We start from the raw sequence: 16,410 nt of genomic DNA, 5'->3' as shown, positions 1-16,410 counted from the left end.
CCAGAGGCCTGCCGGCATCTCCTACAAGCAGTTTGAAGGCCTGCTGCGCTTCTACAAGCCCCGGATGAATGCCGGGGAGCGCTATCTCACTTTCAAGGCCCTGAATCAGAGCAACACAGCTCTGCTCAGGTAAGAGCACAGGCCAGGTGGGGGCGCTGTGGCCCAATGAGGTAGTCGCAGGAGGGCGCTGGGGACGTGACAAGGCACTGGGAGGTGGGTGGGCAAAGAGCCTGTTAGAGACCTGAGTTTTCTTCAAGATGTTTATACATGTAGACTGTAGTCATCAGGATTCTCTCTGCAAGTGACCAGTGTCCCACCTAAATTTAATTCAAGCTGACTTGACGAAAAAGGAATATATTGGATCATGAAGTGGACTGACTCAGCTGCTCACCTTCGAGCTAAGGGGGGGGGGTAGTCGCATGTGAGCAGATCCATGGGATGGGGGGGTGCACATCCCCCCCATACACACACCCCTGGCACAGCCTCCGAGAACTGGTCCCGGAACCTCCAGGGACAGCCTTGTTCTTCTGGACTGCTCACGCCCAAACCCTTCTTCTCAATGTGAAAAGAAGCCGCCCAGCCGCAGAGGCAAGAGCAAGCGAGCTATTTGGGCTGAACTCGCAGCACATTTTTTCCGTGATGTCCCCTGCTAATGGAGGCTCAGTCCCTGTCCACATAAGAGTCATGGTAATCCAGGGGTTGAAGCTCTCACTCAGTGTAGATGAAGTGGACCAGGTATTCATAGTGCCTGGAGGAAGGAGAGCAAAATGCCTGCAAGTGAGGGTCCCTGGGCACTGATGTGCTGGGACTCCCAGACGTCCCCTCCCTCCTTCCCACCTTCACCCCTTAAAGGTGATCACAGGCAGGTGAGTGAGAGTGAAGCTCAGTGGGAGCCTTCTGACACGTTTGCCTTTTCATGTTGCTGTGACAGCCTGGAGGACTTTTACGATATCTACGAAGTCACCGCCTTAAAGTGGAAGGTGAGAACTTGTGTGAGACCAGGGAGAGAACAGACAGATGGCTCCACGGGGGGAGGAGGCCAAGGGGACTGAGGTCCAGCTCAGTTCTGGGCACTGCAGGGACACCAGGTGGCCCTGGCCCCCTTCTGCCTGTGCACGTGCAGTGTAGTCTCCTGGTCAAGAGCACCGAACCTTCGACCCCGTCAGTCACCCACTTACCTAACTTTCCCAGGCTCGTCTCACCTGGGAACTGGGCTAACAGTAGTTCTGACCCACAGAGTGATTTTCAGGAAATATATAAAAATAAGGTACATGCTGCCCAGCTGGTGTGGTTCAGTGGTTGAACGTCGACCCAGGCACAAAGATGACGCCGGTTCGATTCCTGTTCAGGGCACATGCCCAAGTTGTGGGCCTGATCCCGAGTGGGGGGCATGCAGGAGGCAGCCAATCGATATTCTCTCTCATCAATGTTTCTCTCTCTTTCTCCCTTCCCTTCCTCTCTCTCTAAAATCAATAACGAAAATAATAATAATAATAAGGTACATGCATAGCCCATTTAAATGACCTTGTTGTTACTTAGATCCCTGAGTGTTTTCACTGTTCCCCAAGTTAGCCTGGTGAGCAGGGAAGGAAGGTGGCACCCTAGTCCCCAGGGTTAGGTTCCGGTCCCTGATCCTAACACCCTCTCCCATGACCCTGTTTCCTGGGCAGGCAAAGAGAAATAGAGAACACTGGTTCGATGAGCTTCCCAGGACAGCATTCCTCATCTTCAAAGGTAAGGTTCCCCAAATACGGCATCTTGGCAGCTGGGGATGGATGGAAGTCTCCAGAGACCACAGACGAGCGTTGCAAGAGCGTGCTCAGAGGGGGTGTGTGCGTGTAAGAGACAGAGTGTGATTACCCCAGCAGGGAAGTAAATGTTGGACCAGGAAGGAAATTGGTAACTTAAAAACCAAACCAAAAGACATTTGTGGAATATTCATTCACGAAAGAAAATCGACCAAGTCTGGTTTAGAAGAAAATGAAAATTTCCCACCCAGAGATAACTGTTCATTTTCTACTGCGTTTCCTTCTGATGTTGGTTATTTTCCCTGCACACTTTACGACGTCATGGGACTGCATTACATATTCTGTTCTGAAACCTGCCTTTTTATCTTATAGCGTATTTTGCCCATCCTCCCATGACAGGATATATACCTAGTGTAGATGATCCCTTGCATTGTATAAAATTCAAAAAGTTTACATTGGAGAGCCCGTATTGTTGACCTAATAGTTGCCCCTTCATTTGAAGGCAGTTTTGAAGTTCCACGCGGCGGGTGGTTAGCTCACGGGGAGTCAGTCTCATGCAAAAAGCCTGAATCCTGGGTCTGGGCCATGACGAACCCAAGTAGAGGTGGCGTATCCTTTTTTGAGCTTTCTCCCGGTTGGGGCTTCGGGCACAGCTGTTTCCCACGTCCTCTGGAAGGCTTCCCATTCGCCTGGGAGACAGTTGCTCAGGTGGGTGAAGGAATCGTCCCGGGCGAGGCCAGCAGTCGTGTAGGTTTCAGCAGCGGTCAGCAATGCCTTGTTCCGCTTTGTCCTGGCTCCGCGGTGTCCCCAGAGCAGAGCGGCTGTTGTCAGTGCGGTTGGGTCCGGGCGTCACTGGCAGCACAGGCCCGTCCTTTCTCGCCCCTGGGCATAAATACCCTGGTCGCTTACACGCGTGTGCTGTGGAGTAGGGGAATATGCACTCGCATATGAAAGTTTCCACGTTGACATTTCCTCTCTTCCCACAGGAATTAATATCCTCGTGAAGTCCAAAGCCTTTCAGTATTTCATGTGTAAGTGTGAACTGTCACCGCCCTGGGCTCCTTTTCTCCCGAGTCTCACTCTTCCGGAGGGTAATGAGGCCAGAGATCAGCCCTGCAGTTGTGGTTTTGACTTTTCATTATAGACAGTCCCAGGCAGGTATATAAAAGTGGAGACTCTAACGAGCATCCAGGTACCTGTCACCCAGCCGAGATGGTTCTCACCCCGTGGCCAGTCCTTCCTGTGTGTCTGCGCACTCCCTCCGGCTCACTGGACCCTCTCTAGACTGGGTTTTCTGGAAGCAGGTTCCAGAGCCAGAGTGTGATTGGTGGACATGTCACTTAGGTCTGTTTTCATCTGTAGGTTCCTCCTCCGCCCCTTTTCCCCTCTTGCAATATGTAGTCGAAGAAGCAGCATTGTCTTTCGGTCTTGTTTTTGCATTTTCTCTGTGACTTATTTCCTGCAATTCAGTGTTTTCCTTCTAGAACTGTGTTGTCCAGTGTGGCAGCCCACAGGTGGCTATTTAAATTAAGCTAATTAAAATAAAAAATTCAGGCCCGGCCAGTGTGGCTCAGTGGTTGAGTGTTGACCCATGCCCAGAGAGGCCACCGGTTCAATTCCCAGACAGGGCACATGCTCAGGTTGTGGGCCCGATCCCCAGTGGGGGGCCATGCAGGAGGCGGCCGATCAATGTTCTCTCTCATCGATGTTTCTATCTCTCTCTCCTCTCCCTTCCTCTCTCTCTAGAATCAATAAAGAAAAAATACTTTAAAAAAATGAAAAATTCCGTTTCCCAGGCAAGGCACCCACATTGGAAGTGCTGAGTAGCCGCAGGTGGCTAATAGCTCCCAACGGGGCAGCACTGCGAGGGCGCGTCCATCGTCACGGGAGGTTCTCTTGGGCAGCACTAATCTAGAGCCTTCTTGAGGAGTCTGGTCCTTGCAGTGGGAGATGCTGTTTAGAGACCACAGTCTGAGATGCTGGAGGTGCTCGCTGCTTGGCGTTGGTTACTGTTTCTAGGCCTTTCCCTGGACAGAGTTGGGGTTTTGGTATTTGTAAAGATAAACTATATGATGAGTGTTTCCTGACATTTCTAATTCAAATTCGGGACTGTAGGGTTTTTACCCAACCTCATCACCCTCACCTACCTGGATTCCCAGTCGTAAAGTCCTGGTTCCCAGGAACGCTGACACAGTCACTCAGTTGCTTTATCCTGCAGTAGACATGTAACAGTCTCCGAAAAATAATACCAACACAAGCCCAACGAGATGGTCACCAGGAACACCGCTGCAGGGGTTCTAGTCCGAGCTCTGCGTGTTCGGGTTGCCTGGAACGGTTTCTCTCCACGGGGGGTGTCGTCCCTGTATCACATTAGGTTTCTTTATTTCATTCATTTTTAATTTTAGGGATTGCTTTTTGCATTTAATTTGTTTTGCAATTATGTAAAGTGTTTATATGGTGCCAAGTCAGATCTGCAAAAAAATGGATTCGAAGAGGTCTCTTTCACATCTTGTCACCTCCCCCAGTGGGTAACTTTTATTATGGCTTATCTGGCTATGTTTTAAAAACCTAAATAAGTGCCAATATATGCATATTTGCCTGTCTTAAATAAACGATAGCATACTTTACATACTTTTTTCCCCCTTTCTATTTTCAGTTAACAGTATATCCTGGAGGCCACTTCATAGTACTATATAAAGATGTCTCCTGTTTCTTTTTATAGTTGAAAGTACACTTTTTTTTTTTAATCCTCATTTGAAGATATGTTTTCTTATTGATTTTTATTTTTATTTTTTCAATTTTTTTTCTTTATTGATTTTAGAGAGAGAGAGGAAGGAAGAGGGAGAGATAGAAACATCGATGAGAGAGAGCATCGGTTGGCTGCCTCCTGCATGCCCCCCACTGGGGATTTGGCCCACAACCTGGGCATGTGCCCTGACCGGGAATCAAACTGGCAACCTCTTAGTGCATGGGTCCACACTCAATCACTGAACCACACCAGCTGGGCTTATTGGTTTTTAGAGAGAGAGAAAGGGAGAGAGAGAGAGAGAAACATAGATGTGAGAGAAACATCGATCAGTTGCCTTTCGTACACACCCTGACTGGGGTTCGAATCTGCAACCTAGGTATGTGCCCTGACCAGGAATCGAACTTGCAGCCTTCCAGTGTGTGGGACCAGCTGAACCACTCAGCCAGGGCGATAGTACACCTTTCCTAACCGTGTCGTGGTGTATTCCACTGGGCACCCTATTGATCATGGGGGTTACTTCTGGCTTTTGCCATCACAAGTAGTTCTCAGGTGAACAGCTGTCAGGTGCGTGGTGGTGTGTTTCTGCTGGTGTCTCGTTGGGTTGGGTCTCTAGCTGTTGGATTGTTAGTGATAGGCCAGATGTATCTGCATGTTGGGAACTCTGAAGTCATTTTAAAGTCAGACATCTCCAAGGAAAAACAAATACTTTTCGTACTCAGACCCTTTGTGTATTGTCCGTCGTTTATACCGACATAGAATAATCTGTAGCTTTTCCTGAAATATCACAACTGGTATCCCTCCAGTGACAGAGTTTTTAGAAATTCACAGCTGTTTCTGAGTGAAGCCACCAGCTGATTTAGCTCATGTGGTGAAAGCAGGGAGCGGAGAGAAGTCCGTGCACAGGGGTGTGTGGAGCAGCCCTGTTCCCTGAGCCTCCGGGGCGATGGGTGCGACCTGTAGACTTCCGTGCCCACCTGTGCTTTCTCTGCTGATAATGGGACTGTTTATTGCAGACATGGTGGTGGCAGTCAATGGGGTCTGGGTCCTCGTGGAGACCTTCATGCTGAAAGGTGAGCCGGCTGGGGGACTGGCCCGTCCCGTGGGCACACCTGGCCTGCCTCTTGAGCTGCCGCCTCTCCGTCCTACAGGTGGGAACTTCTTCTCCAAGCACGTGCCCTGGAGTTCCCTCGTCTTCCTGACCAGTGAGTGTCCCACATGGCGTTGCTGGCCGGCTTGTCTTACACACTGGCTAGGAGAACTTGCATCTGGTTTAGGACCTCGTGTCTCTAAGACAGAGAAGCTTAACGAGAGGGGAGCAGACACCAAGTCTGGTTCCATCCCAACCCTGTTTCAAACTCTCACGGTTCTCCTCTGTCCTCCAGATCCAATCTCCATTTTGCATGTGCTCCCATAGCCTGGCCCGCGGGTCCCTTCAGCCAGTGCCGGCACCCGTGCCCCACCCTGCCGCCCTTCTGAACAGTGTCCTGCTCCCGAGTGCCCCGTGCCCTGTCTCCCCTCAGGGTCTTTGCACGGGTTGTTTCCTCTGCCCACTGGACATTCTTTTATGTCCCTGCGCACACTGGCGTCACCACCCACGCAGTCTCCTCCTGTCTGCACTCTGAGCTCTGTTGGAATAGGCGCTGCATTCCCTTCGCTCTGCATGCCCAGTGCCCACACAACGCCTGGCACAGAAGAGGGGCAGGAAATGCCTGCTGGGTGGAGAGAGATGGCTGGGCCGTTCCCAGATGGGGAGGGAATGCTCCTGCTTAGCAAGTTGCCAGCTGACAGCACCTGGGCCGGGCACTCAGCGTGGGCCACGGGCCCGCCGTGGCTGTCTGGAGGGCGCGGCCCGCGGGGGAGGCTGGAGACCTCAAAGGGTCTCCGAGAGGAAACTGAGCCAGGCCAGGAGTGGGAGGCCGTGCAGGCGTGCGGCTCACTGCTGCCCTGTCCACAGTCTACGGCGTGGAGCTGCTCCTGAAGGTGGCCGGCCTGGGCCCTGTCGAGTACCTGTCCTCCGGCTGGAATCTGTAAGTGGAGAGCACGTTTCCTGACCGGGTCTCGACGCGAGTGCACGCTGCCTGCCCTCTCCCCACACACCCACGCGCACACACGGCCCGCAGTCGCAGGGGGAAGGCATGAGGACAGGCCACGCTCTCTGTCTCCGCCGCTCCGCCTGCGCTCTGGGGCGCCCGGGGTCAGGCGCTTGTCTCACTCCTCTGGCCGTCCACCCCAGCCCCTCCCGCCATGGCCTCTGGGTCCTTTCACCTCCACACCACCCCAGCACAACGGTGCTCTTTCCACAAGAACATGACACCCACAGGGGAGGGAGTCTCACCGCCTCGCTGGGCCTTCTCCCTGTTCCACTGAGACCCCATTTACTGCCCATTGAAATGAACTCGCCCGTGAAGTCAGGCCCCACTCACGAGGTCTGCGTGAAACAAGCTACACAGGGCAGAGTGCAGGCGGGGCCGTCCAGGTCTCGGTGCAGAGCTGCAGAGAGTCCGCGGCCTTGATCGGGCTGGTCTCCAGGGGGCCTTGCCACTTCCCTCTGACCTCATCAGGGCAGGCCGCCACCAGTATACCAGTGTCTGCTGTCAGACCAGTGCAGGACCTTCGGGGAGGGGGCAGTGCGGCATTCCTGACGCCCGAGATGTGTGCTGTGATGGCATCTGGCCATGCCAATCAGAAACCCTAGGGTGGCAGGAAGCTGCATCCTGCCTGGCCTGCCACGGGCCCTTGCTGGGCACGCTTTTGCTTTTGCTGGGGTTGGTGTGTGGGCTCCTTGGAAGGGCGAGCTGAGCACGGGGCGGGGACGCCAGCCGTGGTGGGGGAGGCCAGGGTGCAGGTGGGCCCGACGGACCGCTGTCCCCTCCCTTCTAGGTTCGACTTCTCCGTCACAGCGTTCGCCTTCCTGGGTCTGCTGGCTTTGGCCTTCAACATGGAGCCCTTCTACTTCATCGTGGTCCTGCGCCCTCTCCAGCTGCTGAGGTGACAGGGCAGAGTCGGGGTGGGGACAGGCGGGCAGGGGGAGGGCGGGGAAAGCCTGGGGACTGGTCTGAGCAGTGACCGGATGAGCCAGAAGACTCACGAGCCTGGGGACAGAGACCGCAGTGCCCCCTGCAGCAGCACCCAGGGGCCCCTGTCTCCGTGTCACCAGGACTGGTCACCTCTCACTGTGGCGCTAGCCGCTGTGGCCACAGAAACACGTGTGCTCACAGTCACAAACCAGAAGGCACAGCCTCTGGGGTCCAAAGGAACTTTCGAAGGCTCCCCCTTGCTTTTCTGGGGCAGCCTCTTGTCGAGAAGAGCCCTCACTCGGCCTCACCTTCTCCCCAGGGACCACTGTAGGGGCTCAGTAAAGCATGGCTCCGGGACGCTGTCCCTCGCTGCTGAGGGGTCTTGAGCCCTGGGTGTCTCTGGGATTCTGGTTTTCCTCTCACTGTCCAGCCGCAGTCCCACAGACGTCCATCATCCATCCCGTCCTTCCTGGGGGATGGGTCCGGGGCGGCGTCTCTGTAGCAGAACCTGCTGCCATGCCCGGTGGTGGTGGCCAGGCCGGGCAGTGGTCAGCTTCTGCCCCCCACACCACTGCCCTTTCTCCACCGATGCGGTGCGGGCGCCGCGCTGTCCCGAGCGAGGCCTTGCCCACTGAGCGCTCCCTGGCTGCGCTGTGAGCCAAGGTGAGCAGCCACGCTGCACCCCCCACCCGAGGGAGACACTGACACGGGCTCCGCGTCCCTTCGGGGACAGGCTTGTGCAGCCCCGAGGTCCTGAGTGAGGGTGGTCGGCCTGTTTCCCACCCGGCGCTGCAGCCGCGCCCTGGTCTGTAAGTGACCCGGCCTCCTTCCCTTGCTCAGGCTGTTCAAGCTGAAAAAGCGTTACCGCAACGTGCTGGACACCATGTTTGAGCTGCTGCCCCGGATGGCCAGGTACTGCCCTGCCTCTGCGCCCCAGGGCCAGGCGTCCCATGGCTTGTGCCCCGAGGGGTGGGCAGCTGGGCGGTAGAGGGGGGAGGGGGGAGTCCCGACAAGGACTGAAGTCCAGGGTCTTCCTGGTCTACAAGGAGGCTGACCTCGACCCGGCACCTCCTGCCTCCACTGACCTGTCTGAAATACTAGTAGGGAGGGCAGGGAGCTGTCAACTCACTCACCACCTGTGTCTGCATTCACAGGTAAGGGGTCACCTGTGAGTCCACCTTCACAGGTAAGGGGTGAAGCTCTGGTCAAGGGGCATCTGTTCAGAGAGTCCTCCTTCGAGCCGTTTTGACCCCAGACCCGAATCACGCGGCCCCGTCCCTGCAGGCACTTCCCTCCCGGTCGGTAACCCGGCTAGGGCTGCCTCTCCCAGTGAGCGGTGGGTCCGAGGAGGCCCGGCCCTGAGTCACCCCTCTGCCCCTCCTCCCCAGCCTGGGCCTGACCCTGCTCATCTTCTACTACTCCTTCGCCATCGTGGGCATGGAGTTCTTCTGTGGCATCCTGTACCCCAACTGCTGCAAGTGAGTACTCGGGCCCGGCCCGGCCCAGACCGCCTGCATTCCGGAGGGTCAGAGCCCAGACCAGCATGCGCCCTTACCCGGCCCAGTGGGCCCCTCTGCCTCAGAGCCCGCGGGCATGCCTGTCCGAGCCCGCACCCGCGGCCCTGCAAGTCCCCGGATCACCTTGCTTTGCTTTCCAGGCTCAGCTGAGTGCAGTAGCTAGATGAGGGACCTGGAAGCAGAGTTCTCTGTGGTGAGGACATCTGAGCAAGTTTCCCTGTCCCCCAAGCAGGGACCAGGGGCCACCCTCCCACCAGCCTTCCATCAGCTCCCGCTGCGGGCTGAGGGCTGCAGGCCCCGAGAACCAAGTGTGGCCTGCGGCCAGAGGCCCAGGTCCCATGGCTGTCTTCCACGTCTCTCCAGGGGTGGCTGGGGACCTGGGCGGACACACCAACCAGGGGCGGCCAGTTAGGATAAGTCAGACAGGCGCCCATGGGAAGGTCCGTGGGAACAGGTATAGAGAATGGGGAGCCAACCTCTCCCTCCCTGCTCCCTCTTCCCTCCAAGCCACCAGGACGAAACCCGCAGACTTGGCCATCAGCTATCCAGTGTTCTCTTTAATATTCGGTCCTTAGGGCGCTGCTCAAGAAACAGCTGCCAGAGACACTGGTAGCTGTTTTGAGTGTCAGGCCGAGCTGGAACCAGGAGCCCAGGACAGCGAGTCACGGGTTTCAGAGTCACCAGGGCAGCTGCCTGAAAGTGCGGACTGCAGGCCCCGCCCCGCGAAGCCGGCACCGTGTGCCTGGCAGGGCGGGCCGGCCTTCTGGACAGGCTGCCTGAGTGCCCCTGGCCAAGCCTTGCAGAACCGTCGGCAGGGATTTTAGCAGACGAGCCCTGAGGGTTTCAGTAAAATAGCAGATGAGCTCTCAGAACAGAGGCAACAGCCTATTAGACACCTGGCCAGGTGCAGGAGGAAGCTGAGGAGCTGTCCCCTCCCTGGGTGGCTGCCCCTCACCCGCCCTCAAGGGCAGATCCCCGGGGACCCAGAAGGGGCCTAGCAGAAGCAGAGACGTGCCAAGTGGAGGCAGAAAAGGAGGCAGGCTTGGGGGCTGGGCCGGAAGCCAGGTGGGGCCAGGACGGGGCTCCCTGGCCAGACGTGGTTTCCTTAAACATTCCGCCTCCGTCGAGGTGACCAGCTGTGTGGTGACCGTGCCCTCTGCCCCTTTGTCTCCCCGGGCAGCACGAGCACCGTGGCAGACGCCTACCGCTGGCTCAACCACACCGTGGGCAACAGGACCGTCGTGGAGGACGGCTACTATTATCTCAACAACTTCGACAACATCCTGAACAGCTTCGGTGAGTGCAGACCTCTCCGGCCGGGCTCTCCCTGGGCCTTTGTCACCACGGGTCCCAGCGGTGCTGGAGCAAGGCCGTCTGCAGCTTCTCCCCCCTGGTGTTTGCCACACTTCCTGAGTCCTGTGTGGGTGTGGTGTGCTCAGCCTCAGGGGCGCAGGCCAGGCCCTGGGCCCCCTTAGCCACCGGGCGCTTTGCTGGGAACTACTCCTTTGTCTCAACACGGCAGTGACAGGTGGGGCCCAGCCACACCGACCTGCTACGGTGCCCTTGCCTTGCTCAGGTCAGGCCCACACAGCTCTGTTCCTGGGTTTGTGGAGGGATTGGGGCAGGAGAGTGGAGGGAGGTGGCCTGCCAGACAGCTTCTTGAGGAGGGGGAGAGCCCCATGGCACCCCAGATCTGTACCAATTAAGGTCTGGGTGCGCCTTCTGCAGTACCCCACCCTGCCCCAAGACCAGGTTCATCATGGGCTGCTCAAAGGGCATGCCGTTCTGGGGACAGGCAAGATGACAGCACTCCCGTGGGGTGGTCAGTCATGGGAGCTCACAGCCCAAGCTGGCAGAGGGGGCTCCATCATTTAGGTGCATGGTACCCAGAATCTTTGCAGAGAGGCCTCCAGAAACTGACTTTGAAAAGGTGAGTCTGATCAAGATGCTTTCCTTTTCCCTTCCCTCTGGCAGTGACCTTGTTCGAGCTCACGGTCGTCAACAACTGGTACATCATCATGGTAAGGACCTCGGTCAGCTCCCGGGGTGTCTTCCCACCATCCCAAGGCCTGCTCTGAGTCTCCCCTCGCCCAGTGTGGGGTACTTGCTCTCCCCATTCCCTGCAGGGGTGGCGTCCTGGCGCACAGTGTTGGCGTTCTGTGGGGAGGCTGCCACGTGTGCCCAGGAACCACCCCTTGGCCAGACTTGGCTTTTGTCTCTGTTCCCCACACGTCTCCCCGCAGCCAGGGGGCGCCCGTTTGCCTCTGGTCTCGGGCCTTCTGCCCCGCGGTGGGAGAGACTTTTAATCAAGAATCAGAGTGGCTAAGTTGTTGGGTTTTATTTCAATTGCTTAAACTTTGAAGGGCCACCTCTACTTGGGACAGACTGCCTGTGCGTCCTGGGGACCATCCAGGCTCATGCAGAGGAATTTTTAGAGCCAGGGGACTGAGGTCCCCCTCCTGTGTCCCTCACAACCAAAGGCAAATCAGGAAGGATCTGTAAAAAGCCTGGCAGCTCTGGGGGCCACGAAATAACCTAACTGGACAGTGATCCCCTCAACCCTGCCCCCCCAGCCACTCGCTCACTGGCGCCTCCCTCTGTCTTCAGGAAGGCATCACCTCTCAGACCTCCCACTGGAGCCGCCTCTACTTCATGACCTTTTATATCGTGACCATGGTAGGTCCAGTGCTCTTCCTCCTTCCCAGCCGCCCCTGCTCACTGGGCGGCACTCGGCGAGGGCGGGGCCAGCGCATCTGAGTGGTGCAGCTGTGGGGGCGGGAGCAGCTCACACACTTCACTCCTCCCTCTCGCTGAGCCCCTCTGTGCCCACCAGGTGGTGATGACTATCATCGTAGCCTTCATCCTCGAGGCCTTTGTCTTCCGAATGAACTTCAGCCGCAAGAACCAGGACTCAGAAGGTCTGTGCAAGGAGCAGGAGCACCCCTGCCGGCCGCTCCGCTGTCTGTCCGGCTGGCTGTCCGTCCCGCGGTCAGCTTGTGGGCTGCCTGGCACTCTTGTTCCATGACAGAATGTGTGGGGCTTGTCTTTCTGGCTCTCTTGTTCCCGCTGATCACCCGCTGTTTAACAGGAGACGCACGCTCTCGATCTCATTTTCGATAAAAACAATACAAGTCGCAGTTGAAGAAAAGCTACGCAGCCGACAGGCTTCTTGTGGACAGAGCAGCTGCTGGTCCCAGCTGTCCCCTCTCCAGAGGCTTCTCTCTCAGCCTCTTCTCTCCTTTCTTTTTAAAATTCCTCACCCGAGGATACTTTTCTGTTTATCACCAGACAGTGGGAGGGAGGGAGAGAGAGAGAGAGAGAAACGTCGATGTGATAGAGCCACATCGACTGGTCGTCTTCTGCACGACCCAACCAGGGCACAGCCACCGAGGTACGTGCCCTTGACCGGAATTGAACCCGTAACTCATTGGTCCGCGAGCCGCCGCTCTAACTGCTGAGCCCAGCCGACCAGGGCTCTGGCTCCCGTTCCTTAAAGGGGGGCACACTGTAGACGACAGGCCACAGCTTGCTTTGCGCAGCGTGACCACTGGCCATCAATCACCTCGCTGCTCCCAGGTTGCGTTGCTTCCTGTACCGAACCTCCATTCTTTGCAGATTCTCTGTCAGAACTGCCGCACGCTGTTCTGGCTTGTCTCCGAGTCTCTGTCGTATCAGGCTGTCTGCCTTTACTGGTAGCTCGGAGACTCCCTCCCGAAACCCTCTGCCCCTGTGAGCTGCTGGCCTGGCCGCTGACCCTCACATCCACGGCAGAGCGAGGGGAAGGGAGCAGGACTCCCCACGGCAGGAGAGGGAGCCTTGGGATCCCTGCAGGGACAGCCGGGAGGCCGGCTAAACCCGAGCAGGTCAGATGGGGACTCTGAGCCCAGGCTCCCTCCTCCCCGCAGTTGACGGTGGCATCACCGTCGAGAAGGAAATGTCCAAGGATGAGCTGCTCGCTGTCCTCAAGCTGTACCGGGAGGCCCGGGGGGCTGCCTCGGACATCCCCCGGCTGCTCAAGATCCTCTCCCAGATGGAGAGAAATGAGGTGAGCAGCAGGGCCCCGTCTGGCGAGGGGCCAGGTTGTAGCTGAGTGTAGTTGCTCCCCCACTGCCCATCCCCTCAAGTTTTGGTGATGCTTTTGGGGGGCATCACGGCAAAAGCCAGAGGAGGGGGCAAGGCCACTGTGGTGGTTGGGTACCAGGGCACGGCACGGTGGAGCCTCAGCCTGTGCCCTTCGATAGCAAAGCACCGTGGTGTTTCTGGGACGGAGATCGAGGACCAAGAGCGATCTGAGTCTGAAGATGTACCAAGAGGAGATTCAGGTAGGAGCGCCCCTGGCCGGCCACCCAGGGCTCGCCTGGAACGGTCCCTGCTGCTGAGCCCGAGCAGGCTGCGCTCCGGCCTGTCCCAGGCAACGGGGAGCCTCGGTGGGGAGATGCGGGGTCGCAGGTTGGGACCACTACCAGTGGTGCCCTGGGGGCTCAGCCTTGAACCCTTCACCCATCCCCCTACGTAGGCGCCTTTCACGTGTCACGGCCTCTTGCGCATCTCCAGAGCCTCGCTCAGTGTCCTGCTCTGAAATGCACACAGCGGGAGCCGGGAGGGGCAGAGGAGGGGCGGCACGCGAGCTGGGGCGCAGGTCCCCTGAGATGCCCGTGGGACTGAGGCCTGCTGTGCCCCGCGGTTCTCTTGGGGTTTTTGACTCTTTGGTTTTTTCTAATTTAAGAGAAGGGAGAAGTCAGTTTTGTTTTGTGTGTTTTTTTTTTTTTTAACACAATCGCCTCATCTCCCCACATCGGCAGCTAGAACACCGTGCAGAGCACCAGCTGGGCTGGCAGCTCTGCCCCCTCCAGCCTCCCTGACCCCCAGCGGCAGAGGCTGGAGGCCAGATGGCCCTGTCGGGGGGCGCAGCGCGGGCGGAGGGGGTGCCTCCCGCTCAGCTGCCGTCTGCCCTGTGCTCTAGGAGTGGTACGAGGAGCACGCCCGGGAGCAGGAGGAGCAGCAGCAGCAGCAGCTCTGCGGCCGCAGCGTCGCCGCCACCCAGCCGCCCCGGGGCCGCCGCCCGCGCTCCCAGACCTTCACCTAACCGCCGCTCACAGAAGCCATCTCTTCTATGCAATAACACAATAGTATTATTTTCCTACGATGTATCGAGATGATGTGTGTATGTATAGTATGCACATATTCACATATTTATATAGAGAAAGAGAACGAGACAGACAAGGTGGGGTTTGGTGTGTGGCCACCTCGCCCCGTCTTCCTCAACCCCAGAAGTCGGTTTGCTCGGGGGCGGTGAGGCCCCGAGGGGCTCTTCCTAACAGAAAGCTCGGGAAGGCCCCTCAGCAGAAGGCCCCTGGTGGTCTCCGCGGGGCGGCCCTCCTTGCGCGCGTCCACACCCAGTCCGTCTTCCTGGCGCCGCTTTCAGACCCAGCCGACAGCTTCCCCCTAACCTCCCCTGCGGACCAAACCACTTAGGAAGGAAAGAGCCCCTGTCCTCAGGGCTCGTGCTTCTCTAGATGTGATCATGTAATGGGACGTTCCCCGGGGAACCCGTGCCCAGGGGGCATCGGGGGCCTGATGATCCCGTGTGGTCAGATCCCAGCGGCGCTGGGCAGCGAGGCGTGGTGTGGACGCCCCTGCTGCCCTGGCTCTGTCACCTTCTGGAACAGCCACTTGTTGCTGGAAATCCTAACATGGCCTTGTTTGGCGTCCAGGCCCGGTAAGGGCAGGAGAGCAGGGGACAGGGCCAGTTCCTGGCAGGGGCGTTCTCCACCAAACCCCTTCCCTGCTGTGACCATCCTGTCCAGGCGCAAAGGCATGTTGGTTAGTTCAGCTTCAGCTGCAGACAAGACAGATCCTTAGGGCCCGCTGCTTGGAACCGAGCGAGGAGCACCGAGGTCCCGTGGGCCTCAGCAGCCCTGTGGCTGAACCCCCGGGTCTCAGTGGGAGCAGTGGTTGGTGCAGAAGCTGGTTCAAGTGAACCCGCAGGTCCCGAGTTCCCCTGGTGCCCTGGGGCGTTCTCAGATTCGTGGTCGGGGTAGGACCCGTGCTCGAATCCAGAGCAGGCGGCCAGGGTTGGCAGCCCTGGTGGGTGGTGGCACAACCAACTCAGAGGAGGGAGCTCGGGTCCAGCTCTCCTGGGCTGCAAACCTTCCATGGTGCAGAAGGCAGACGCAGTGGGATGCAGGGGTGGAGGGGCAGGGGCAGCCCCCGCTGGGCATCCTGGTCCAACCCCACCCCTCCAGCTGCCTCCACAGCGTCCTGTGACTTAGGAGGGCCAGTGGGCAGAGGGTCTCTTTGCCATATACTCTTCCCAGCAGGGCAGGGCCTGGCGCCTGTGATACAGTACCCAGCTCCCCACACCCTCTCCAAGGCCACGCCTGACCCCTTGGCCCACACTGCACAGCTCTGCCCTCCCCAGGGGAGAATGGTGGGCATTCTCGTTTTCTAAGCACAGCCCATGGAGGACACACAAATCACCGGGAACCACGGAGATTCCCTCCGGGATCAGGAGGCTGATGTCCTGTCTCTGGAGGGCCACCAGCCATCACGGGCAGCTCGGCACCGAGCCCCCGCCCCTTCCCAAACCCCTTTTCCCTCTCCAGAGAAGAAACTTCATTTGCACAACTGGGTGCCTTGTTGCTTTCGTGTACTGAAACGGGCATTTTGGAAGCAGGAGTCAAGGGGCAGCTTCTGACCCGAGGAGGCCTCATTGTGGTCCCTTCCTCTGCCCCCAGGGGCTGCAGACCTGGGAGGGGCACCAGGGTCCTTGAAGCCCCCAAGTGTGAGGGTGGTACCAGGAAGGGGTGGGTCTAAGCTAGTCCTAGGCCTGTCCTGGGAAAGGCCCGGGTGTAGCCACAATGGGATGAATTCAAAGGGCCAATGGTGCTGAAGGGCCAGGCTCTGGCCACTGGTCGGCACCTTCGTCCCTTAGGCTAAAGACAGCTGTCCCCTCGGGGTGCCCTGTGGCCTGGTCGCGCTTTCACACAGGTTCCGGGAGCAGGTGTCACCCAGGGCTGAGCTCTGAGGGGCCCAGGACATCATCCAGCTCAGACGCCCTCACTTCCCATGTCATAGTTGAGCGAAACCAAGCTGAGACGGACCCACCCTGGGTCAAGCCACCTGTCGTGGCTGTGGCGGCCCTGTGCCCCTGCCCCGCTTGGGTGGGACCCCACCTGGCCCCTCATCCTTGCTTCCTTCCCCCACCCAGCCTTACTCCTCACACGCGACAATCATTTTGTACGGATAGCGGGAACGACCCTGTAAGGTTTTGTACACCGGTGATTTGTTACCTAGAAAACCCACTGTGTCTCCGGACTTCTAGCATATTAATAAAAGCGCTCTGCTTTGTAAGTGCGGCTGCCGCCTCGTGACATCTG

The 16,410-nt window shown here is 57.9% G+C and overlaps 1 protein-coding gene across 2 annotated transcripts in view; it reads left to right on the top strand.

Moving 5' to 3' along the window:
* TPCN1 (two pore segment channel 1) overlaps positions 1-16,350 on the top strand; it is a 50,323-nt gene extending 33,973 nt beyond the window's left edge. Inside the window, exons 11-27 of one of the 2 annotated variants that reach the window (XM_036276550.1) lie at positions 5-129; positions 932-980; positions 1,671-1,734; positions 2,735-2,779; positions 5,511-5,567; positions 5,646-5,699; positions 6,452-6,524; positions 7,378-7,485; positions 8,355-8,426; positions 8,903-8,992; positions 10,212-10,327; positions 11,006-11,052; positions 11,639-11,707; positions 11,865-11,949; positions 12,937-13,076; positions 13,273-13,353; positions 13,995-16,350. In XM_036276550.1, the coding sequence (XP_036132443.1) occupies positions 5-129; positions 932-980; positions 1,671-1,734; positions 2,735-2,779; positions 5,511-5,567; positions 5,646-5,699; positions 6,452-6,524; positions 7,378-7,485; positions 8,355-8,426; positions 8,903-8,992; positions 10,212-10,327; positions 11,006-11,052; positions 11,639-11,707; positions 11,865-11,949; positions 12,937-13,076; positions 13,273-13,353; positions 13,995-14,117 (1,398 nt within the window). In that variant the 3' untranslated portion in view covers positions 14,118-16,350. The remainder of the gene's footprint in view (positions 1-4; positions 130-931; positions 981-1,670; positions 1,735-2,734; positions 2,780-5,510; positions 5,568-5,645; positions 5,700-6,451; positions 6,525-7,377; positions 7,486-8,354; positions 8,427-8,902; positions 8,993-10,211; positions 10,328-11,005; positions 11,053-11,638; positions 11,708-11,864; positions 11,950-12,936; positions 13,077-13,272; positions 13,354-13,994) is intronic. The other variant, XM_036276549.1, reaches the window with a different exon arrangement.
* The last annotated feature ends 60 nt before the right edge of the window (positions 16,351-16,410 follow it).

This window comes from Molossus molossus, unplaced genomic scaffold (genome assembly GCF_014108415.1).
Source record: "Molossus molossus isolate mMolMol1 unplaced genomic scaffold, mMolMol1.p scaffold_m16_p_22, whole genome shotgun sequence".
Lineage (NCBI taxonomy): Eukaryota > Metazoa > Chordata > Mammalia > Chiroptera > Molossidae > Molossus > Molossus molossus.
Note: the sequence above shows the minus strand (reverse complement) of the source record. Positions and strands in the feature narration are given on the sequence as shown.